Consider the following 24,782-nt stretch of genomic DNA (forward strand, 5'->3'; position numbering starts at 1 on the left):
ACGGACTTTTGATTCGCAAAAGTCTACCAGACTTTAGAAAATGGAACATGCTTCAAATTTTTCCGATGGAACTGCGCCGGACCCGGTCCCTCCGAAAAATTTGCTCGTGTGTATGCTATTCCGATGGACTAAAACCGACGCTAGGGCAGCTATTGGCTACTGGCTATGAACTTCCTTATTCGAGTCCAGTCGTACGTCATCACGTTCAAATCCGTCGGAGTTTGGTGTGATTGTGTGTGGCCAAGTCCGCTCATTCGAAAAGTCCATCAGAACTCTGTCGGAACTCCGGCAGAACTCCGGCAGAACTCCTTCGGAAGTCTGTCGGACTTAATCCCTCGAAAAGTCCGCTCCTGTGTACGCGGCATAATGCTGTCTGTTTTTGTGCTGAGATTAACCCTCTCTATTTGTGCTGCTGACTACTTTCACCCCAATTCACAGAGTAGCAGATTGTGTAGTGCACTACAATGTACATACAATGCGTTTTGGTGTGTTGCATAGAAAAAAGGATCAGGTGCGGTTTCTGACCCACTGTAGTGTATTGACAGCCCATTGATAATTAATAGGTTACCCTAACAAAACAGGCATTAATGTGCAATATAACACAAGTTAACAACAGTGCAATGAACTGCATAAGTCTGAATGAGTCCTTAAAGTTTCATTCTAGAAGCTGCTGTGTGATTCAGCAGTCCCCAAAAACAAAAGTATCAGTTTGGGCACCCTGAGCCTTTAATATACACTATATTACTAAAAGTATTGGGATGCCAGCCTTTACACGCACATAAACTTTAATGACATCCCAGTCTTAAGTCGCGTACACACGGGGCGGACTGTCTGGCCAACTTAGTCCGTCAGACAATCCGACGGACAGTCCGTCATACTTTCGAATGAACGGACTTGACCACACACACCACTTTTTGAGCGGACTAATACGGCGTACTAAGTCCGCCATACTATCCGCCCTACTTTTGAAATGAACGGACTCGCCCACACACGCGGAGGAAAGTCCGCTCATTTCGAGCGCGTCTCCAGGTAGGCGGGGCCCGCGAAGGAGACGTCGCTGGCCCCGCCACCTGGTATGGACTTAAAGGGGAACCCCAACGCCGGAAAAAATCGGCGTGGGGGTCCCCCCCAAGTCCACAACAGACCCTGGTCTGAGCACGCTACCTGGCCGGCCAGGAAAGGGGGGCGAGCGAGCGGCCCTCCTGAGCCGTACCAGGCCGCGTACCAGGCCGTGTGCCCTCAACATGGGGGGGTGCCTCTTTTACAGGCGGTGGCCCGGTCTTCTGTCGCCGCCGTCGCCGCCGCCTTCCGTTCTTCTTCTTCTTCTTCTTCTTCTTCTCCAGGAGATGTTGCCTCGACGATCTCTCCGGCCGGAATGCCAGGGACGCACTGCGCGGCCACTTATATAGGGACAAGGGGCGGTGTCACATGGCTTTATGTCACATGGGTTGGTGTCACATGGTGACCCCGCCCCCTTACGATGTCATAGTCCCCATGTGACATCAACCCATGTGACCAACCCATGTGACATAAAGCCATGTGACACCGCCCCTTGTCCCTTTATAAGTGGCCGCGCAGTGCGTCCCTGGCATTCCGGCCGGAGAGATCGTCGAGGCAACATCTCCTGGAGAAGAAGAAGAAGAAGAACGGAAGGCGGCGGCGACGACGGCGACGGCGGCGACAGAAGACCGGGCCACCACCTGTAAAAGAGCTATAAGAAGGCGCGGTGGCCCGGCAGAAGAACCGAAGAGGGGGACAAGACCCCCGAAGTCGGGAGAAGAGGCCGGCGGCGAGGAAGAAAGCCGGACTCCTCCGCTAGCAAAAGAGCTACAAGAAGATAGCGGAGGAGTCCGGCGAGAAGACCCCCGAAGACGGAAGACCCCCGGAGCTGTGCAATAAAGTATTTTATCTCGTGTGTTGTGTTTTTTTTGGTACTTTTATTTTACAGGTGAATGGGTAGGGGTACATTGTACCCCATACTCATTCACATAGGGTGGGGGGCCGGTATCCGGGGGCCCCCTTATTAAAGGGGGCTCCCGGATTCCGATAAGCCCCCCGCCCGCAGACCCCGACAACCAACGGCCAGGGTTGTCGGGAAGAGGCCCTTGTCCTCATCAACATGGGGACAAGGTGCTTTGGGGTGGGGGGGCCGCGCGGCCCCCCCTTCCCCAAGGCACCCCCCCCATGTTGAGGGCACGCGGCCTGGTACGGCTCAGGAGGGGGGGCGCTCGCTCGCCCCCCTTTCCTGGCCGGCCGGGTAGCGTGCTCGGACAAGGGTCTGTTGTGGACTTGGGGGGGACCCCCACGCCGATTTTTTTCGGCGTTGGGGTTCCCCTTTAAGTCCATACCAGGCGGCGGGGCCAGCGACGTCTCCTTCGCGGGCCCCGCCTACCTGGAGACCCGCTCGAAATGAGTGGACTTTTCTCCGGGCGGGAAAAGTCCGCTCATTTCAAAAGTACGGCGGACTGGCACACACACGGGCGGATTGTCCGCCGAAATGCGAGTCCGACGGACAGTATTACGGAAATTCCGAAATACTTAGTCCGCCAGACTGCACGCTGAAAAAGTCCGCTGAAGCCCACACACGAGCGGACTGTCCGCTGAAATGTGTTTCGGCGGACTAAGTAGGCCAGACAGTCCGCCCGTGTGTACGCGGCTTTAGTCCGTAAGGTTCAATACTGAGTTGGCCCACCCTTTGCAGCTATAACAGCTTCAACTCTTCTGGGAAGGTTGTCCACAAGTTTTAGGAGAGTGTCTATGGGAATGTTTGACCATTCTTCTAGAATCGCATTTGTGAGATTGTGCACAGATGTGGATGAGAAGGCCTGGCTCACAGTCTCAGCTCTAATTCATCCCAAAGGTGTTCTATTGGGTTGAGGTCAGGACTCTGTGCAGGCCAATCAAGTTCCTGGACCCCAGGGCAGATTATGGTGTGGGGTTGTTTTTCAGGGCTTTGGCTTGGCCTCTTAGTTCCAGTGAAGGGAACTCTTAAGGCATCAGCATGCCAAGACATTTTGGACAATTTCATGCTCCCAACTTTGTGGCCCCTTCCTGTTCGAAGATGACTACCAGGTTCTAGTATTGACCTGTTTAAGGACTGGAGAGGGAATGTTTATAAAAAAAAACATAAAATGACAGATGATTTTATTAACACTGTATATAGTATGAATCTGTATCTGAAAATCACCAAACCCACTAGGATACCTTCTCACTGTGTCACTATAACCACTTGCTGACCGCTGAGCGCTGATATACTTTGGCACAATGGCAGCGGTGGGCAAATAGGCATACCTGTACCTCCCCTTTAATTGGCAGGGCTAGTGGGCGCACGCATGTGCCGCGTACAGCGTGACTGTGCCTGCAGATCCCACGGACTCGATGTCTGCCGGTGTCTCATGATCGTGTCACGGAGTCGCAGAATGGGGAGATGCATATGTAAACAAAGCATTTCTTCATTCTGCCTAGTGACATGACAGGGATCGACTGTTCCCTGTCATCGGGAGCAGTGATCGCTGTCATATCAGTGGTAATCCATCCCCCCACAATTATAATCACTCCCTAGGACACACTTAACCCCTTGATCGCCCTCTAGTGTTTAACCCCTTCCCTGCCAGTGTCATTTACACAGTAATCAGTTCCTTTTTTATAGCACTGATCTCTGTATAAATGACAATGATCCCAAAATACTGTCAAAAGTGTCCGATGTGTCCGCCATAATGTCGCAGCCACGATATAAATCACAGATCGCCGCCATTACCAATAAAAAATAATTTAATAATCAAAATGCCATAAATCTATCCCCTATTTTGTAGACGCTATAACTTTTGCGCAAACCAATCAATATACACTTATCATACCAAAAATATGTAGACGAATACATATCGGCCTAAACTGAGGAGAACATTTGTTTTTTTAATTTTTATATATTTTTGGGGAATATTTATGATAGCAAAAAAGTAAAGTAAAAAATATAGCTTTTTTTCAAAGTCGTCGCTTTCTTTTGTTTATAGCGCAAAAAATAAAAAACGCAGATCAAATACCACCAAAAGAAAGCTCTATTTGTGGAAAAAAAGGACATCAATTTTGTTTTGGTGTAACGCCACACGTTTGCGCATTCTTCTGCTTGATTCCGAGCATGCGTGGACCTTTGTGCGACGGATTTATTTACACATGCTCGGAATTTCCGACAACAAGTTTTTGTTGTCGGAAAATTTGAGAACCTGCTCTCAAACATTTGTTGGTGGAAATTCCAACAACAAATGTTCTATGGAGCATACACACAGTCAGACTTTCTGACAACAAGCTCACATCCAACAATTTTGGTTGGGAAATCCTTTTGTGAGTACAGGGCATACCCTGGCAGAATTTATAATTTCTTGGCCATTTTTAAGAGAATATGAATAACACAAAAACCATTTCTTTCACTCATGGTTAAGCCTATTATTATAAATCAACATATAGAGGTGCACCCCCTCTGAGACTCCAGATAGCCCCAAATGTAATTAGAACTCCAGTAAGACCAAGTTTCTTTGGAGATTTTAAAGGCTACTATCAGTATAGAAAGTGCAAGGATTGTCAAAATAATAGCTTAGGGAGAGAAAGTATCTCTCCTTCAGTTCTAATGTTACTGGTCGAACGTATGATGTGGGATCTTTCATTACTTGTGCGACCAAGAATGTGGTCTATTTGATTACATGCCCTTGCGGCCTACATTATGTGGGTCGCATTATTCGCAAGCTAGAAATCAGGCTCAAGGTGCATATGGCAAATAATTGTAAAGTTTTTTTAAACCATAGTCTATTAAAACATTACACTTTGAGCCATAATAAGAGTTTAAAGGGTACATTATTTATGGCTATAAATAGGTTTGATCCTGATTGGAGAGGCAGCCATATCAGGAGAGAGATCCCAAAGATGGAGACTTAGTGGATTTTTTGTTTAAAATCTTTTAGACCATTTGGCTTAAATATAGAGTGTGATGTTAATGTGTTTATCAACAATAACTGAATCCCTAGATTAACCTTTCTTATTTTCTATACATTTTTAGCAAATTCTTTCATGTTGTTCTTATGTATTTGTATTTTTTAAATATTACCTTTTTACAACCACTAGATGGCAGTGTTGCTTCTATTCCACTGTCAATCTTTGATTAAGTCGTTTGTGGAATTTTATACATTTTTTTCTACTTTCTATTTTTTTTATTTTTTAGTTATTTTGATTACTTCCATTTATTTATCATCTCTGTTTCCAAATTGGCCCTGTTCTTTCTCCTTATCCTCTCTCGGAAACCAGATTGATATATTGTATAATGTTCCTTGTCTGGTCTCCCTAAACATGGCCACCATGAGTGTTCCTAGTCATGTATGTCTTAGCGGTGGTGTAAACATCCAGTTATGATGTGGTTCCACTTCCGGCTGATGAAAGAGAGGCTTGGAGTGCAGGAGGAACTATAGGACAAAATAGCAGCCAACACAGCAATGAATCAATTGTAAAATGTAAGAAAATGGTTGGAAAAGTGCAGCACTAACAAATGAACGATTTTAGAACTGAACTAAAATCAATATAGTGAAAAAATTAAATGTACTAATGACATCAACTCAATATACAAAAATACAAGAAAGTGTCCATAGGTGAAACTTGGGGACCAAGAAAAGTCCTTTAAAGTGAAAAACAAAAACAAATTATGGTCAAATAGGATTAATGACAGTCAACTGGATTATACATTTGTATCAAAAAATAATGATGTGAATTGATAGGAGATCCACCACCATAAACACCAATCCCTTACCAGAGGGATTGAACTCATATAGGTGTACACCCAATGAGCCAATCAAGCTTTGTGAAGTACCTGGGATGATTCAGGCTCACTGTATGGACACAACCTCCACATGGATGTTCAGGACAGTGGATGTCAGCAGATTAGATAAGAACGGGCAATCAGCCCACCCATTTAGATAAACAAAAGAGAAGTAGCAGGGCACATAGCGTAATTCTGTAAGGAATAAATGGATATTTATTCATATTTAATATGTACCACAAAGTGGTTTGAATGGCTATTAAAGGGAACCATCCTCACCTGTGATCTGTTTGCTTGTAATTAGTGTGTGTGTGTGTGTGTGTGTGTGTGTGTGTGTGTGTGTGTGTGTGTGTGTGTGTGTATAAAAGGTTAATGAGTTTCTGGACACCTGACAGACCCTTACATCTTTCATCCAGTGCTGCACTGACGTTTCTGGATTCTGAGCCATGGGAAAAGCAAACAAATTATCAAAGGATCTGCGGGAAAAGGTAGTTGAACTGTATAAAAGAGGAAAGGAATATAAAAAAAAAATCCAAGAAATTGAGAATGCCAATCAGCCATGTTCAAACTCTAATCAAGAAGTGGAAAATGAGGGGTTTTGTTGAAACCAAACCAGGGTCAGGTAGACCAACTAAAATTTCAGCCACAACTGAAAGGAAAATTGTTCGGGTTGCAAAGAAAAACCCACAAATAACTTCAGGTGAAATACAGGACTCTCTGAAAACATGTGGTGTTGCTGTTTCAAGATACACAATAAGAAGGCACTTGAAGAAAGATGGGCTGTATGGTCGAGTCGCCAGAAGAAAGCCATTACTACGCAAATACCACAAAGTACCCTGCTTACAATACACCAAATAGCACAGAGACAAGCCTCAAACCTTCCGGCACAAATGATGAGACCAAAATTGAGCTTTTTGGCCACAACCATAAACACTATATTTGGAGAGGAGTCAACAAGGCCTACAATGAAATGGTGGATTGCTGATGTTTTGGGAATGTGTAATGCCGCGTACACACGACCGGACTTTCCAGCAGACTAGGTCTGACGGTCTTCACGATGGAATTTCGTCTGAGTTTTGATGGACTTTCCGAACTAACGGACTTGCATACCCATTCACCTGGGGAAAAAAAGTGTCAATAAAAAAAACACACTAGACAGGTTTTTAAAGTAGTTTATTAGGCAGCTGCGGGGGGTTTCTTCCATCTTTGGGGGTCTCTTCCGACTCCTCCGCTCTTTCCCGCTCTCTCCCGCTCTCCGGTCTTCTCTCCTGGTCTCCGGTTCTTCTCCCGCTCTCCGGCCTCTTCTCACGCTCTCCGATTCTTCTCCCAGGCTCCTGAATTATCTTCTGCTCTTTTACCACTCTTTTGCTAGCGGTGGCCCGGTGTTCTATATGCCTGCAGATCCCACGGACTCGATGTCTGCCGGTGTCTCATGATTGTGTCACGGAGTCGCAGAACGGGGAGATGCATATGTAAACAAAGCATTTCTTCATTCTGCCTAGTGACATGACAGGGATCGACTGTTCCCTGTCATCGGGAGCAGTGATCGCTGTCATATCAGTGGTAATCCATCCCCCCACAATTATAATCACTCCCTAGGACACACTTAACCCCTTGATCGCCCTCTAGTGTTTAACCCCTTCCCTGCCAGTGTCATTTACACAGTAATCAGTTCCTTTTTTATAGCACTGATCTCTGTATAAATGACAATGATCCCAAAATACTGTCAAAAGTGTCCGATGTGTCCGCCATAATGTCGCAGCCACGATATAAATCACAGATCGCCGCCATTACCAATAAAAAATAATTTAATAATCAAAATGCCATAAATCTATCCCCTATTTTGTAGACGCTATAACTTTTGCGCAAACCAATCAATATACACTTATCATACCAAAAATATGTAGACGAATACATATCGGCCTAAACTGAGGAGAACATTTGTTTTTTTAATTTTTATATATTTTTGGGGAATATTTATGATAGCAAAAAAGTAAAGTAAAAAATATAGCTTTTTTTCAAAGTCGTCGCTTTCTTTTGTTTATAGCGCAAAAAATAAAAAACGCAGATCAAATACCACCAAAAGAAAGCTCTATTTGTGGAAAAAAAGGACATCAATTTTGTTTTGGTGTAACGCCACACGTTTGCGCATTCTTCTGCTTGATTCCGAGCATGCGTGGACCTTTGTGCGACGGATTTATTTACACATGCTCGGAATTTCCGACAACAAGTTTTTGTTGTCGGAAAATTTGAGAACCTGCTCTCAAACATTTGTTGGTGGAAATTCCAACAACAAATGTTCTATGGAGCATACACACAGTCAGACTTTCTGACAACAAGCTCACATCCAACAATTTTGGTTGGGAAATCCTTTTGTGAGTACAGGGCATACCCTGGCAGAATTTATAATTTCTTGGCCATTTTTAAGAGAATATGAATAACACAAAAACCATTTCTTTCACTCATGGTTAAGCCTATTATTATAAATCAACATATAGAGGTGCACCCCCTCTGAGACTCCAGATAGCCCCAAATGTAATTAGAACTCCAGTAAGACCAAGTTTCTTTGGAGATTTTAAAGGCTACTATCAGTATAGAAAGTGCAAGGATTGTCAAAATAATAGCTTAGGGAGAGAAAGTATCTCTCCTTCAGTTCTAATGTTACTGGTCGAACGTATGATGTGGGATCTTTCATTACTTGTGCGACCAAGAATGTGGTCTATTTGATTACATGCCCTTGCGGCCTACATTATGTGGGTCGCATTATTCGCAAGCTAGAAATCAGGCTCAAGGTGCATATGGCAAATAATTGTAAAGTTTTTTTAAACCATAGTCTATTAAAACATTACACTTTGAGCCATAATAAGAGTTTAAAGGGTACATTATTTATGGCTATAAATAGGTTTGATCCTGATTGGAGAGGCAGCCATATCAGGAGAGAGATCCCAAAGATGGAGACTTAGTGGATTTTTTGTTTAAAATCTTTTAGACCATTTGGCTTAAATATAGAGTGTGATGTTAATGTGTTTATCAACAATAACTGAATCCCTAGATTAACCTTTCTTATTTTCTATACATTTTTAGCAAATTCTTTCATGTTGTTCTTATGTATTTGTATTTTTTAAATATTACCTTTTTACAACCACTAGATGGCAGTGTTGCTTCTATTCCACTGTCAATCTTTGATTAAGTCGTTTGTGGAATTTTATACATTTTTTTCTACTTTCTATTTTTTTTATTTTTTAGTTATTTTGATTACTTCCATTTATTTATCATCTCTGTTTCCAAATTGGCCCTGTTCTTTCTCCTTATCCTCTCTCGGAAACCAGATTGATATATTGTATAATGTTCCTTGTCTGGTCTCCCTAAACATGGCCACCATGAGTGTTCCTAGTCATGCATGTCTTAGCGGTGGTGTAAACATCCAGTTATGATGTGGTTCCACTTCCGGCTGATGAAAGAGAGGCTTGGAGTGCAGGAGGAACTATAGGACAAAATAGCAGCCAACACAGCAATGAATCAATTGTAAAATGTAAGAAAATGGTTGGAAAAGTGCAGCACTAACAAATGAACGATTTTAGAACTGAACTAAAATCAATATAGTGAAAAAATTAAATGTACTAATGACATCAACTCAATATACAAAAATACAAGAAAGTGTCCATAGGTGAAACTTGGGGACCAAGAAAAGTCCTTTAAAGTGAAAAACAAAAACAAATTATGGTCAAATAGGATTAATGACAGTCAACTGGATTATACATTTGTATCAAAAAATAATGATGTGAATTGATAGGAGATCCACCACCATAAACACCAATCCCTTACCAGAGGGATTGAACTCATATAGGTGTACACCCAATGAGCCAATCAAGCTTTGTGAAGTACCTGGGATGATTCAGGCTCACTGTATGGACACAACCTCCACATGGATGTTCAGGACGGTGGATGTCAGCAGATTAGATAAGAACGGGCAATCAGCCCACCCATTTAGATAAACAAAAGAGAAGTAGCAGGGCACATAGCGTAATTCTGTAAGGAATAAATGGATATTTATTCATATTTAATATGTACCACAAAGTGGTTTGAATGGCTATTAAAGGGAACCATCCTCACCTGTGATCTGTTTGCATGTAATTAGTGTGTGTGTGTGTGTGTGTGTGTATAAAAGGTTAATGAGTTTCTGGACACCTGACAGACCCTTACATCTTTCATCCAGTGCTGCACTGACGTTTCTGGATTCTGAGCCATGGGAAAAGCAAACAAATTATCAAAGGATCTGCGGGAAAAGGTAGTTGAACTGTATAAAAGAGGAAAGGAATATAAAAAAAAAATCCAAGAAATTGAGAATGCCAATCAGCCATGTTCAAACTCTAATCAAGAAGTGGAAAATGAGGGGTTTTGTTGAAACCAAACCAGGGTCAGGTAGACCAACTAAAATTTCAGCCACAACTGAAAGGAAAATTGTTCGGGTTGCAAAGAAAAACCCACAAATAACTTCAGGTGAAATACAGGACTCTCTGAAAACATGTGGTGTTGCTGTTTCAAGATACACAATAAGAAGGCACTTGAAGAAAGATGGGCTGTATGGTCGAGTCGCCAGAAGAAAGCCATTACTACGCAAATACCACAAAGTACCCTGCTTACAATACACCAAATAGCACAGAGACAAGCCTCAAACCTTCCGGCACAAATGATGAGACCAAAATTGAGCTTTTTGGCCACAACCATAAACACTATATTTGGAGAGGAGTCAACAAGGCCTACAATGAAATGGTGGATTGCTGATGTTTTGGGAATGTGTAATGCCGCGTACACACGACCGGACTTTCCAGCAGACTAGGTCTGACGGTCTTCACGATGGAATTTCGTCTGAGTTTTGATGGACTTTCCGAACTAACGGACTTGCACACACATGACCGGACTTTCCGGCAGACTAGGTCCGACTGTCTTTTGACGGACTTCCAAATGAACAGACTTGCCCACACACGGACTAAAGTCCCTTCATTTTGAACGTGATGAGTTACGACGGGACTAGAAAAGGAAGTCAATCTCACCGCTTTTATTGGCGAGATTGACACCTTGGGACTGGTATGGATTTTAAGGGGAACCCTCTATGCCAAAAACGGCATGGGGTTCCCCCCAAGCTCCATACCAGATCCTTATCAGAGTACGCAGCCCGGCCTGTCAGGAAAGGTTGTGGGGATGAGCGAGTGCCCCCCCTTCTGAACCGTACCAGGCTGCATGCCCTCAACTTGGGGGTTGGGTGCTTTGGGGAAGGGCTGCACCCTGCGGGCCCCCACCCCAAAGTACCTTGTCCCCATGTTGATGAGGAAAAGGGCTTCTTTCTGACAACCCTGGCCTTTGATTGGTGGGGTCTGCGGGCAGGGGGCTTATCGGAATCCAGGAGCCCCCTTTAATAAGGGGGACCCCAGATCCCGGCCCCCCACCCTATGTGAATAAGTATGGGGTACATCGTACCCCTACCCATTCACCTGGGGAAAAAAAGTGTCAATAAAAAAAACACACTAGACAGGTTTTTAAAGTAGTTTATTAGGCAGCTGCGGGGGGTTTCTTCCATCTTTGGGGGTCTCTTCCGACTCCTCCGCTCTTTCCCGCTCTCTCCCGCTCTCCGGTCTTCTCTCCTGGTCTCTGGTTCTTCTCCCGCTCTCCGGCCTCTTCTCACGCTCTCCGATTCTTCTCCCAGGCTCCTGAATTATCTTCTGCTCTTTTACCACTCTTTTGCTAGCGGTGGCCCGGTGTTTTCCGTTTTCTTCCCTCCGGTCTTCTTCCAATGTTGACACAACGCTCTCTCCCACTGCAATGCTGTGTGCACGGTGCGCTACGACATATAAAGGCATGGGGCGGGGTCACCCAGGTGATGTCACCCAGTGACCCCACCCCTTATGACAGCACAGTCCCGGGGAATCTCCAAATAACACACTCATCTCTTCACCACACTCAGCCACAAAGGCAAGAGAATTATTTTTGGGCAGTGTATTCGTGCTCATACACACTTAGACCAAAGTATGTCAGGCAAAATGGTCGGCCCTCACGCATGTTCACTTCATCAAATCTGGCCCTCTTTGAAAAAAGTTTGGGCACCCTTGGCCTAGGCTAATGACCAGACAAAAAACAGGAAGTGGGCTGTATAAAGTATTTACTGGCAGAAAAAAATAATGTTTTACTATCCAAAGTTAAAACAACAAGGGCAGAAAATGTAATAGAAGGAAAGTTGAAAAATGACCAAAGGTCTGCTTTAAGTATATTTAAAAAATTATATGATAAAAATTGTCCTATAGAAAAACAATGTACAGGACATTTAAATATATTGATCATCCTTGGATTACAAAGCTTTTAAAAAATGCCTGTAAAAAGAAAAATACAGTATACAGAGAATTCATGGCACAGAGAACTAAGGATGCAGAAGTTAATTCATCACTTCTTAGGATAATAGGAATAACTATAATGGAATATATATATATATATATATATATATATATATATATATATATATATATATATATATATTATTTTTTCTTTTCTTTTTTTTTTTAATTTTATTTTTTTCCATTAAAGTTATTCCTATTATCCTACACAGGCTTGAGTGGAACTCCATTGGAAAAAAACGTCAGAGTTTATTCCTGAGAAAACGGTCTTGTGTATGCAGCAAAAAAACTTTTGGGAACTGCAGAATTAACTCACAAATAGATATTCAGATGAAAGAGGTTAATATCAAAAAAGTTAATGAAATATAATTTCTCGGGGTGATAATAGATGACCAAATCTGTTGGAAATCACATATTAAGCATGTGCAATCCAAAGTATCCAAAAGTATAGCAGTTTAAAATAAAGTAAGACATGTTCTGGATTTTAAATCCCTCTTTATCTTATATTGTTCAATAGTTCTGCCATATCGCAATTATTTTGCAGAGGTTTGGGGCAAAATTTATAACTAGAATAATATCCAATGATCATACTACAAAAGAAAGCAATACAGATTATTTATGGGGCAGGATGTAGGGATCTCACTAACTCATTATTCTTATGCCCTGTACACACGGTCGCACCTTCCGACAGGAAATGTTGGATGTGAGCTTGTTGTCAGAAAGTCTGACCGTATGTATGCTCCATCGAACATTTGCTGTCAGAATTTCCGCACACAAATGTTTGAGAGCAGGTTCTCAAATTTTCCGACAACTTCACTTTGTTGTCGGAAATTCTAATCGTGTGTACACAAGTCCGTCGCAAAAAAGTCCACGCATGCTCGGAATAAAGGAGAAGGAACCGCACTATCTATTGAACGTCCCTTTTCTTCGCTTGTCGTACGTCTTGTACGTCACCACGTTCTCACGTTCGGAAATTTTGGGCCAACATTTGTGTGACCGTGTGTATGTAAGACAATTTTGAGCCAACATCCTGTGGGAGAAAAAATTTTGTTTTGTTGTCGAAAAATCCGATCGTGTGTACGGGGCCATTACAGTTCAAACTCCTAAAATTCAAGAATGTGGTGCAACTACAGACTGCACAAATAATATTTAAATCAAAAAACGATTTATTACCAGGAAATATACAAAAACTATTTATTGCAAGGAACGTAAATTATAATCTAAGGGGAATTTTTAATTTTAAGACTGACTGTGCGCACAACTAGGAAAAGCCTCTGTATTTTTATTTGTGGAGTGAAACTGTAGAACAGTTTCAATGTGGAGCCCAACTAATGCCAAGTACACACGATCGGAAAATTTGAGAACCTGCTCTCAAACATTTGTTGGCGGAAAGTCCGATCATGTGTATGGGGCATTAGCATAAACCAGTTTAAAAAAACGTATAAAGAAATATTTTTTTGAGGTATAAGAATGAAGGTGTTTGAATTATTATTGTGTGTTTATTGTTTGTTTATTAATATTGGGATTGTTTTTTTGTTAGTTTTGTTTGGGTGTGTGTGTGTGTGCATGTATGTATGCCTATACACTCACTGGCCACTTTTTTAAGTACACCTTACTAGTGCCGGGTTGGACCCAATTTTGCCTTCAGAACTGCCTTAATTATTCGTGGAATGGATTCAAGAAGGTGTTGGAAACATTCCGCAGAGATTTTAGTTCATATTGATATGATAGCATCACGCAGTTGCTGCAGATTTGTCGGCTGCACATCCATGATGCAAATCTTCCACCACATCCCAAAGGTGCTCTATTGGATTGAGATCTGGTGACTGTGGAGGCCATTAGAGTACAGTGATCTAATTTTCATGTTCAAGAAACCAGTGGTGAGATGATTTGAGCTTTGTGACATGGTGCATTATTCTGCTGCAGTCATAAAGGGAAGGACATGGTCAGCAACAATACTCCAGTAGGTCGTGGTGTTTGATTGATGCTGAATTGGTACTAAGGGGCCCAAAGTGTGCCAAGAAAATATCCCCCACACCATTACACCCAGGGCCGGCGCTCCCACTAGGCAAACTAGGCAGCTGCCTAGGGCGCACTGCCACCTAGGGGCGCAACCATAGCCGCTGGGTCCCCTCAGGAATATCAGATTCCGACTTGGCGGGTGGTGGCTGGTGCGGTGCGGAATGTAACCAGAGGTGGTTCTATCTGGCGGCCGCAGAGTCGCTGGGCGGGGAGAATATGCAGGCAGATCCCCCCCATTCCCCTGAGCCAAAGGCGACCATGCCAATGTTACAGCTCTCTGCCCGCCCCGCCTTCCTCCCTTGGTGATGTGCAGCCATTGGAGGAGCAGGGCGGGTGGCATTGTGCACAGAGAGAGAAAGCCAGGATGGATCCACCCAGGCCCGGACTGGCCATGGGACACTCACTGGGCCGAGGCCGCCGGGACACTTGTCCTGGAGCTGGAGGATCCTAAGCAAAGCTGCTCCTGCAGCTCGCCCTGCTTAACCAGCCTCACCGGGACCGCCGGAGCTCGGTGGTGGAACCGAATGATCAGCTGATCTGAACGAGGAGGAGCTGGAGGAGGTTCCCCGTGCAGGATCCTGGGACTGGTGATGACGACCGACGCCCACTGCCTGACATGTGGAGTGAGCTGGAAGGAAGTGCCCCAAGGTAAGAACTTGTCAGGTGGTGGGGGGAAGCGCTGGGGATGAGGGCCCCAAGTCAGACCTTATCACTGGTGTGTGTGTGTCTCCCCCCACCTTTCTGCACCCACCTCCTGGCTCATCACTCCTCCTGACTCCATCCCTCTACCTGGCTGCACCCCCTCCCGTCCACCTGGCTCATCTGGCTGCACCCCCTCCTGTCCACCTGGCTCATCCCTCCACTTGGCTGCACCCCCTCCTGTCCACTTGGCTCATCCCTCCACCTGGCTGCACCCCCCTCCTGTCCACCTGGCTCATCCCTCCACCTGGCTGCACCCACCTCCTGTCCACCTGGCTCATCCCTCCACCTGGCTGCACCCACCTCCTGTCCACCTGGCTCATCCCTCCACCTGGCTGCACCCCCTCCTGTCCACCTGGCTCATCCCTCCACCTGGCTGCACCCCCTCCTGTCCACCTGACTCATCCCTACACCTGACTTCATCCCTCCACCTGGCTGCACCCCCCCTCCTGTCCACCTGACTTCATCCCTCCACCTGGCTGCACCCCCCCTCCTGTCCACCTGGCTCATCCCTCCACAAGGAGTTCTGGTGCTAAAACTATTGAATTCATTTTCGATTTTTTTTTTGGGGGGCGCAAGTAGCTGGTTTCGCCTAGGGCGCAAAATAGTCTAGCACCGGCCCTGATTACACCAACCACCAGCCTGAACTATTGATACAAGGCAGGATGGACCCATGCTTTTATGTTGTTTACACCAAATTCTGACCCTAACATTTGAATCTCGCAGCTAAACTCAGGACTCATCAGACCAGTCAACATTTTTCCAATCTTCTGATGTCCAATTTTGGTGAGCCTGTGTGAATTGTAGCCTCAGTTTCCTGTTCTTAGCTGACAGGAGTGGCTCCAGTGCTGTCTTCTGCTGCTGTAGTCCATCTGCTTCAAGATTTTATGAGTTGTACATTCAGAGATGGTATTCTGCATACCTTGGTTGTAACAAGTGGTTATTTGAGTTACTGTTTCTATCATCTCAAACCAGTCTACCCATTCTCCTCTGACCTCTGACATCAACAAGGCCTTTTTGTCCACACAACTGCCGCTCACTGGATATTTTCTCTTAATCGGACCATTCTCTGTAAACCCTAGAAATGGATGTGCATGAAAATCCCAGTAGATCAGCAGTTTTTTTTAAATACTCAGACCAGTCCATCTGGCACCAACAACCATGCCATGCTCAAAGTCACTTAAAGTGGTTGTAAACGCTTGCAAACCACTTTGACCTACAGGTAAGCCTAGATTAAGGCTTACCTGTAGGTCCAAGAAATATCTCCTAAACCTACATGGTTTAGAAGATATTTACAAAAAGACAGTCACCGCTGTCTACGGCGCATGCCACTGAGTGTGCTGTTGCTAATGGCGATATGCCGTTAGCGGCGGCTCCCATGCGCGGGAGTGACATCATCGCTGCTCTGGCGCTGTGAGTGGCTGGAGCAGCGATACCCGGAAGAAGATGGACACTCTGAGCTACAGGGGACAGCGGCGACATCGCTGGCTCCTGTGTCAGGTAAGTGACACATAATTATGCTTTACCTTTACAGGGAGACAAAGAGGAAATAAACCCATCAGGGTTTACTTCCTCTTTAAATCCCCTTTCTTCCCCGTTCTGATGCTCAGTTTGAACTTCAGCAAGTCATCTTCACCACGTCTAGATGCTTAAATGAATTGAATTGCTGCCATGTGATTGGCTGATTAGCAATTTGTGTTACCAAGCAATTGAAGAGGTGTACTTTATAGTCTTGGGATATTGAATAGTTTATTATTAATTATGGAGAATGGGTGGGATTAGATATGTTTGTACTTCTTCCCATTCCTTATTGTATATTTAAACAAAATTTTTTTTTTTATATAGTTTTTTTTGTCATCTCTTGTAGCTATTTTTTTTCGTGATTGTCTACTACTGAATGACTACTTCTTTTATTTTGGATGTTTGTTTGTTTTTGTTTTTTTACATGTTCGAAATAAAGTAAACAAACTAACTAAGGCTCGGTTCACACAGGGGGCGACACGACTTGCCGCGCCGCGACCTGACAAGTCGCCCCCGTTCTGTACTACGGAACCGTTCTAAGAGGAGCGACTCGAGTCGCTCCGACTTAGAAAAAAGGTTCCTGTACTACTTTTGGGCGACCTCGGGCGACTTGCATTGACTTCTATACAGAAGTCGTTTGCAAGTCGCCGCTGAGGTTGCGGCAGGTCGCGGCGCGGCAAGTCGTGTCGCCCCCTGTGTGAACCGAGCCTAACTGTGCACCAGAGCACAAAGGATGGTCAATAAAGACATGGATGTGCGAGTTTTGGGTGGAGGAACTTGACTGGCCTGCACAGAGTCCTAACCTTAACCTGATAAAACACGTTTGGGACTAATTAGAGTGGAGATTGCGAGCCAAGCCTTCTCGTCCACATCAGTGCCTGACCTCATTAATGCACTTCTGGAAGAATGGTTAAAAAAAACATAGACACACTCTACCTTGTTAACAGCCTTCCTAGAAAAGTTGAAGCTGCTATAGCTGCAAAAGGTGGGCCACCTCAATATTGAACCCTATGGACTAAGACTAGGATGCCATTAAAGTTCAGGTGTGTGTAAAGGCAGACGTCCCAAAAATTTTGGTAATGTAGTGCATGTGTCTAATACTAAGTCTGCTGTACCCATGGTTGTCCAAGAGCTGTGTTAAGAGTCAGCAGCTCAAACTTAAAGAACATGTTACCACAATGTTTCAGATTCCTGATATGTGTCTGATGCAGGGGTGGATCTGGAGGGGGGGGGGGGAACGGGGCAATTGCCCCCTCCGAGAATGCGGGTGGCTCCGCGGGTGATAGCGCAGGCGGTTCCGCGGGTGACAGTGTGAGCGGCTAGGTCGGTGAGTAGGCGGGTGAGAGAGGGGGTCAGCTGGGCAGCTCAGTGTTTAAGCGGGATTCTGGCCAATCAGGAAGCCAGTGGGCATCATGACATCATCTCCCACTGCCCTGCATCCCTGCAGTTCCACCCTCAATGTGCGGGAAGCCGTGGGAAGCAGAGAGATTACATCATCTCTCTGCTGCCTAACTTCACTCTGGGACACAGCAAAAGACCACCTTAGCAGCAAAGTGACACAGTAGGTGACAATCTGCAATGCATGGCAGGCAACGTGGCAAGTAAACAATCCGTAATGTGTGGCAGGTGACGTGGCAAGTGACAATCCGCTATGTGTGGCAGGCGACGTGTCAAGTGACAATCCGCAATGTGTGGCAAGTGACAATCCGCAATGTGTGGCAGGTGACGTGGCAAGTGACAATCCACAATGTGTGGCAGGTGACGTGGCAAGTGACAATCCGCATTTGGTGACAAGTGACGTGGCAAGTGACAATCCGCAGTGTGTGGCAAGTGACGTGGCAAGTGACAATCCGCATTTGGTGGCAGGCGACGTGGCAAGTGACACCCTCAGGGCTCCCACTGATTCTGCATTATGGTGAGTTGAACCATTTAATTTTATATTACAATGTAATAATAGAAATTATGCGCTTCAATCATCATGACATCATAACAACCATGGTGCTGTGATGATTGAAGCGCCAATACCAGCCATTTCCATGATAAATTGTCCCCCAAAAAACATATTTTCTAGCAGTGCCCCTCACGAGACTAGACTCTGGATCCGCCCCTGGTCTGATGTACCATGTACTTGTGTTAAAAAGTATCTTGTTTCTTTGTATTGCTTCCTTTATGTGAAATCCCTGATGATTCTGCCAGTCCCCCTACTTTCCTATTGCAAATCGACTACACCAGGCATGAGAGCACATCCTTCCCAGCGTGGTCAGTTTTCTTGATGTGCTGGGAGCACAGCCTGCCTGACCGACAATGGCCAAAACTGTGCTGACATACCCTCCTGCACAGCCATACACTGGGAAGATCGGTGTACTGCTTTTTCTCAACCTCTCCAAGCCTCTTATGCAGCTGAGAACAGAGATTGTGTAAATCACTTGTACAAAAAACAAAAGGTATTTGTAATGTTTGTTTATCTACACAACGCAAAAATATTTTTTGTTGTTGTTTGTTGTTTTACAAGGTAAGGGTTCGGTTCACATATGCTTTAATAGGGCATTTAAAATAATTTTAAAACGTTGACAATATTGCAACATATCAAACCACTTATATTAAGGTCTTGGGCACAGAATATACAGCGTAATGTGAAAGATGAAGTTACTCAGCGTAACTTCATCTTTCACATTGTGCAAAAACATTGGGCTAACTTTACTGTTTTTTTTTGTTTTTTAAAGCACAAAGCTATTTTTTTTCCAAAAAAAATGTGTTCGAAAAATTGCTGCACAAATACCGTGCGTGATAAAAAGTTGCAACAACCACCATTGTATTCTCTAGGGTCTTTGCTAAAAAAAAACATTATAATGTTTTGGGGTTCTATGTAATTTTCTAGCAAATAAATGATGATTTTTACATGTAGGAGAGAAATGTCAGAATTGGCCTGGGTGCTCCAGAACGCCTCATGGCGCTCCCTGCATGTTGGGCCTCTGTATGTGGCCACACTGTGTAAAAGTCTCACACATGTGGTATTGCCATACTCGGAAGTAATAGCAGAATGTGTTTTGGGGTGTAATTTGTGGTATGCATATGCTGTGTGAGAAATAAACTGATAATATGACAATTTTGTGAAAAAATAAAATAAAAAATAAAATCTTGGTTTTGCAAAGGATTGTAGGAAAAAATGACAACTTCAAAAAACTCATCATGCCTCTTACTTAATACCTTGGAATGTCTTATTTCCAAAAAGGGATCATTTGGGGGGTATTTGTACTTTTCTGGCATGTCATGTCAGGGCCTCAAGAATTGAAATAGGCCGTCAGTCTTTCGGGTGTGATCAATTTTCAGATATTGGCACCATAGCTTGTGGACTCTATACCTTTCACAAAGACCAAATAATATCCACCAATTTGTACTTATTTTTACCCAAGATATGTAGTAGTATAAATTTTGGCCAAAATTTATAAAGAAAAATTACTAATATGCTACATTTTATAACAGAAACGAAGAAAAATAATTTTTTTTACAGAATGTTCGGTATTTTTTCTTTTATAGCACAAAAAATAAAAAACCCAGTGGTGATTAAATACCACCAAAAGAAAGCTCCATTTGTGTGAAAAAAAGGAAAAAATGTCATATGGGTACAGTGTTGCATGACTGAGTAATTGTCATTCAAAATGTGAGAGCACCAAAAGCTGAAAATTGGTCTGGTTATTAAGGGTGCATAAGTGCCCAGTGGTCAAGTGGATAAAGAAGAAGATACAGAAATCTTGCTTGTTTGTAGGTGACCAAATACTTATTTTTCACCATCATTTGCAAATAAATTCTTTCAAAAATCAGACAAACAATATGATTGTCTGGATTTGTTTCCACATTTTGTCTTTCATAGTTGAGGTATACCTATGATGACAATTACAGGCTTCTCTCATCTTTTTAAGTGGGAGAACTTGCACAATTGGTGGCTGACTAAATACTTTTTTGCCCCACAGTATAGGATGCTATACAACATTCTAAATAGTTATACAATATATTTAATATGGACATGTATCCCTTATAACAGTCTTAAAATAACATATAAAGTAGTGGTGAAGTGCATACACTTCTAATAACATTTTCCCATTGGGCTGATTCATATAAGAGTTTCACAAAATCCTTAAAGGTTTACATACATAGGCATGTGCTTGTACTTGGACTGGTTTTCCCTAATACAAGTCAACAGGAATGCAAAAGCAGTGCATTTTAGTCCAAAACCAAAAATGTAATATGTTTCAGCTTACCGGTCCTTAGATGTGGTGATTGCATTTGTTTTCTTTTTTTCTATCTTCTTTTGCTTTATTTTCACCTAGCAATCCTGTAACTTTTATGCCTTGTACACACGGTCGGAAATTCAGCCCGCAAAAGACAGATGAGAGCTTTTGATCGGAAAATGTGAGAGTGTGTATGCTCTATTGGACTTTTGCTGGCGGAATTTTGGCCAGTAAAAGATTGAGAGCATGTTCTCAATTTTTTAGTTGGAAAAAGTTCCGTTTGTAAATTTCAATCGTCTGTACTAATTCCGACGTGCAAAATTCCGACGCATGCTTGGAAGTATTGAACTTCATTTTCTCGGCTCATTGTAGCGTTGTATGTCACTGCATTCTTGACAGTCGAAAGTTCAGAAAACTTGTGTGTGTAGGCAAGACAGCTTGAGCAAAATCCCATCAGAATTCCATTGGGAAAACCATCAGAGCTTTTTCCGACCAAAATTCTGGCATTACACTTGGGTGGCTATTCTCCACTGTATCTATTGCTGTCACCCCAGGCTGTTCACCTGATATAAACTACAAACCTGTCCATAGCTCTTCATCTCCAGTACATGGGGAGAAGGCTAATTGGTGGCTTACAAAGATAGCTAGGAAGGAAGATATTCTTTGGTGCAGCTCATAGGAATTGAAAAGAGCACTGCATTTCTGGCCAAATTAACAGGTATTTTCTATATTTGCTGAAAGTTTTATTTGCTTGAACAAAAAAAAAAAACGAATGCAGCCACCACATCAAGGGCCTGTAAGCTGCAGTATATTGCATTTTTGTTCTTGGGTAGGGATGAGCCGAACACCCCCACAGTTCGGTTAGGACCAGAAACTGCGAACAGACCTAAAATTCGTGTGAACTTTAGAACCCTATTAAAGTCTATGGTACTCGAACGTTAAAAATCAAAAGTGCTAATTTTAAAGGCTAATATGCAAGTTATTGTCCTAAAAAGGGTTTGGGGACCTGGGTCCTGCCCCAGGGGACATGTATCAATGCAAAAAAAAAGGTCTAAAAATTGCAGTTTTTTCGGGAGCAGTAATTTTAATAATGCTTAAAGTGAAACAATAAAACTGTAATATTCCTTTAAATTTTGTACGGGGGGGGGGGGGGGTGTATAGTATGCCTGCAAAGGGGCGCATGTTTCCCGGAACTGTCCCTGCACAAAGTGTCATTTCTGCAGGGAAAAAAGTCATTTAAAAGCACTCGGGGCTATAATGAATTGTCGGCTCCCCGTAATACAGAGAACAATCATTGAAGGTCATTGATAAAAAAATAAATAAATAAAAAATGCGTGGGGTTCTCCAAAATTCAATTACCAGGCCCTTCAGGTCTGGTATGGATATTAAGGGGAACCCCGCGTCAAATAAAAAAAAAATGACGTAGGGTTCCCCCCAAATATCCATACCAGACCCTTTTTCCGAGCACGCAACCTGGCAGGCCGGAGGAAAAGAGGGGGGATGAGAGAGCAGCCCCCCTCCTGAACCGTACCAGGCCACATGCCCTCAACATTGGGAGGGTGCTTTGGGAGTCTGTCACCCTTCAAAGCACCATGTCCCCATGTTGATGGGGAAAAGGGCCTCATCCCCACAACCCTGGCCGTGGTTGTGGGGGTCTGCAGGCGGGGGGCTTATCAGAATCTGGAAGTCCCCTTTAACAAGGGGACCCCCAGATCCCGCCCCCCTGTTTGAAATGGAAACGAGTACATTGTACCCCTACCATTTCACAAAGAAAGTGTAAAAAATTGTTAAAAAAGACACACTGTTGGGATAAGTCCTTTATTAAAAATAAAAAATATATAAAAAAGATTCCAGTGGTGGTAATCCACTCTTGGTATCCTGCGATGGCTGATCACCTCTCTGGGGTATAGCGATGGGTGATCTCTTCTCCGGGGTCCAGCGATGGGTGATCTCTCCCGATGGTCCAGCGCATCGCATCCTGTCTCCACTGGAGACACTGCGGGAATCCCGGCAGCCTGACGAGGACGGGGCCACCCGTCACCTGACCCCGCCCTCCTCTGACGCAAGGGGAAACCCGGGCTTCCCCAGTGACGTGCGGGTGATCCGCCCCATCTGATATAACAGAAACCTGCGTTACATCAGAGGGAGCAGGGTCACCCGTACATCACTGGGGAAGCCCGGGTTTCCCCTTGCGTCAGAGGGGGGGGCGGGTCAGGTGATGGGTGGCCCCATCCTCCTCAGCTAAGATCTGTCAGGCTGCTGGGATTCCCGCATTGTCTCCGGTGGAGACAGGAGGCGCAGTGCTGGACGTCATCGGGAGAGATCAACCAACCAATGCTGGACCGCGGAGAAGAGATCACCCATCACTGGATAGCAAGATTACCACCGCTGGAATATTTTTTTTATTTTTAATAAAGGACGTATCCCAACTGTGTCTGTGTCTTTTTAAAAAAAAATGTACACTTTCTTTGTGAAATGGTAGGGGTACAATGTACCTGTTACCATTTCAAACGGGGGGGAGCCGGGATCTGGGGGTCCCCTTGATAGATTCTGAACATGGTGCTTTGATGAGTCACAGACCCTCAAAGCATCCTCCCAATGTTGAGGGCATGTGGCCTGGTACGGTTCAGGAGGGGGGCGCTCTCCTGTCCCCCCCTCTTTTTCTGCGGCCTGCCAGGATGCGTGCTCGGATAAAGGGTCTGGTATGGATATTTGGGGGGAACCCCAAATTTTTTTTCCATTTAATATCCATACCAGACCTGAAGGGCCTGGTAATTGAATTTGGGAGGATCTCCACGCATTTTTTTTTTTATCAATGACTTAATGACTGTTCTCTGTATTATGGGGAGCTGACAATTCATTATAGCCGTGAGTGCTTTTAAATTACTTTTTTTCCTGCAGAAATGACACTTTGTGCAGGGGCAGTTCTAAGCACGGGAAACATGCATCCCTTTACAGGCATACTATACACACCCCCCAGGTATGAAATTTAAAGGAATATTATACATTTATTGTTTCACTTTAAGCATTATTAAAATCACTGCTCCTGAAAAAAACTACAGTTTTTAAAACTTTTTTTTGCATTGATACATGTCCCCTGGGGCAGGACCCAGGTCCCCCAAACACTTTTTATGACAATAACTTGCATATAAGACTTTAAAATGAGCACTTTAGATTTGTCCCATTGACTTTTACAGGGTGTTCCGCGGCTTTTCGAATTTGCCGCGAACACCCCAAATTGTTCGCTTTTGGGCGAACGGGCGAACAGGCAATGTTTGAGGCGAACATGAGTTTGACTCGAACTCGAAGCTCATCCCTATTCTTGGGTTTAGTTATCCTACATGGCATATAAGGAAGTAAGACACAGAAGGAGTTAAGCCAAATTTACCTAAAAGCACGCAGTATTTCCCCATCTATACAAGCCATTAAATTGGTAATTAAACTAATATTCCATACATTCTACATGCACTGTTCCCTGTTATAGGTAAGGTAAATGAAAACTTACTTAAACAAGTCTGTAGAAAAGCTGCAATAAGAAGTATGCTAAGGACAGTTCTCATGATGGATTTCTTCTGCAGCAAATGTTTTTTTCCTCTTCTGCCCTTGTGAAATAAAAGAAAGATAATGTATGAAACCAATAAATGGGCTCTTGACATGCAAAGGCAAATATACATGTTATCATCTACAGTATATCACTTCCCTTTTCAGTTTCCTTTTTAACCAGAATGCAGTTGACACATTCATAGAGGTGTTTGAGATATACTATAGATAGATATGGCATACATACTGTGATAATGTGGGGTTTCAGATCACCAGCCAGCCAACTTTTGTGAAAATAAACTGTCTTTTATTGTTCAAAACAGCCCAACAAAAAAAGCTTTCCTTCAGCATAGCAAACAAAAACAGTCCATAACCTAGTCCATAACAGTCCATACAGAAAACTAACCTGCAGCTCACTTCCAGTATAAACTGGGTTTAAGGTTCCTGCATGCTTTGGGGGTCCAGTAAAAGGCTCATAGGAGCCCAAGCAGAATTTCAGTAGCCAGAGAGTCCACAGCCTTCTCACAACTGTGTACTGTTCCACTCAACACCTCACAGACACCTGCTGAGAGCTTCCTGACTTGTTCA

At 43.8% G+C, this 24,782-nt stretch overlaps 1 protein-coding gene across 1 annotated transcript in view; it reads right to left on the minus strand.

The window, feature by feature from the left end:
- Positions 1-24,279, minus strand: part of LOC143940911 (mast cell protease 1A-like) — a 42,214-nt gene extending 17,935 nt beyond the window's left edge. The window contains exon 1 of the mRNA XM_077462733.1: positions 24,160-24,279. Within this exon, the coding sequence (XP_077318859.1) occupies positions 24,160-24,214 (55 nt within the window). The 5' untranslated portion in view covers positions 24,215-24,279. The remainder of the gene's footprint in view (positions 1-24,159) is intronic.
- Positions 24,280-24,782: the final 503 nt, after the last annotated feature.

Source organism: Lithobates pipiens, unplaced genomic scaffold, assembly GCF_037356315.1.
Source record: "Lithobates pipiens isolate NorthernLeopardFrog02 unplaced genomic scaffold, aLitPip1_a1.2 Scaffold_3, whole genome shotgun sequence".
NCBI classification, from domain to species: Eukaryota; Metazoa; Chordata; class Amphibia; order Anura; family Ranidae; genus Lithobates; species Lithobates pipiens.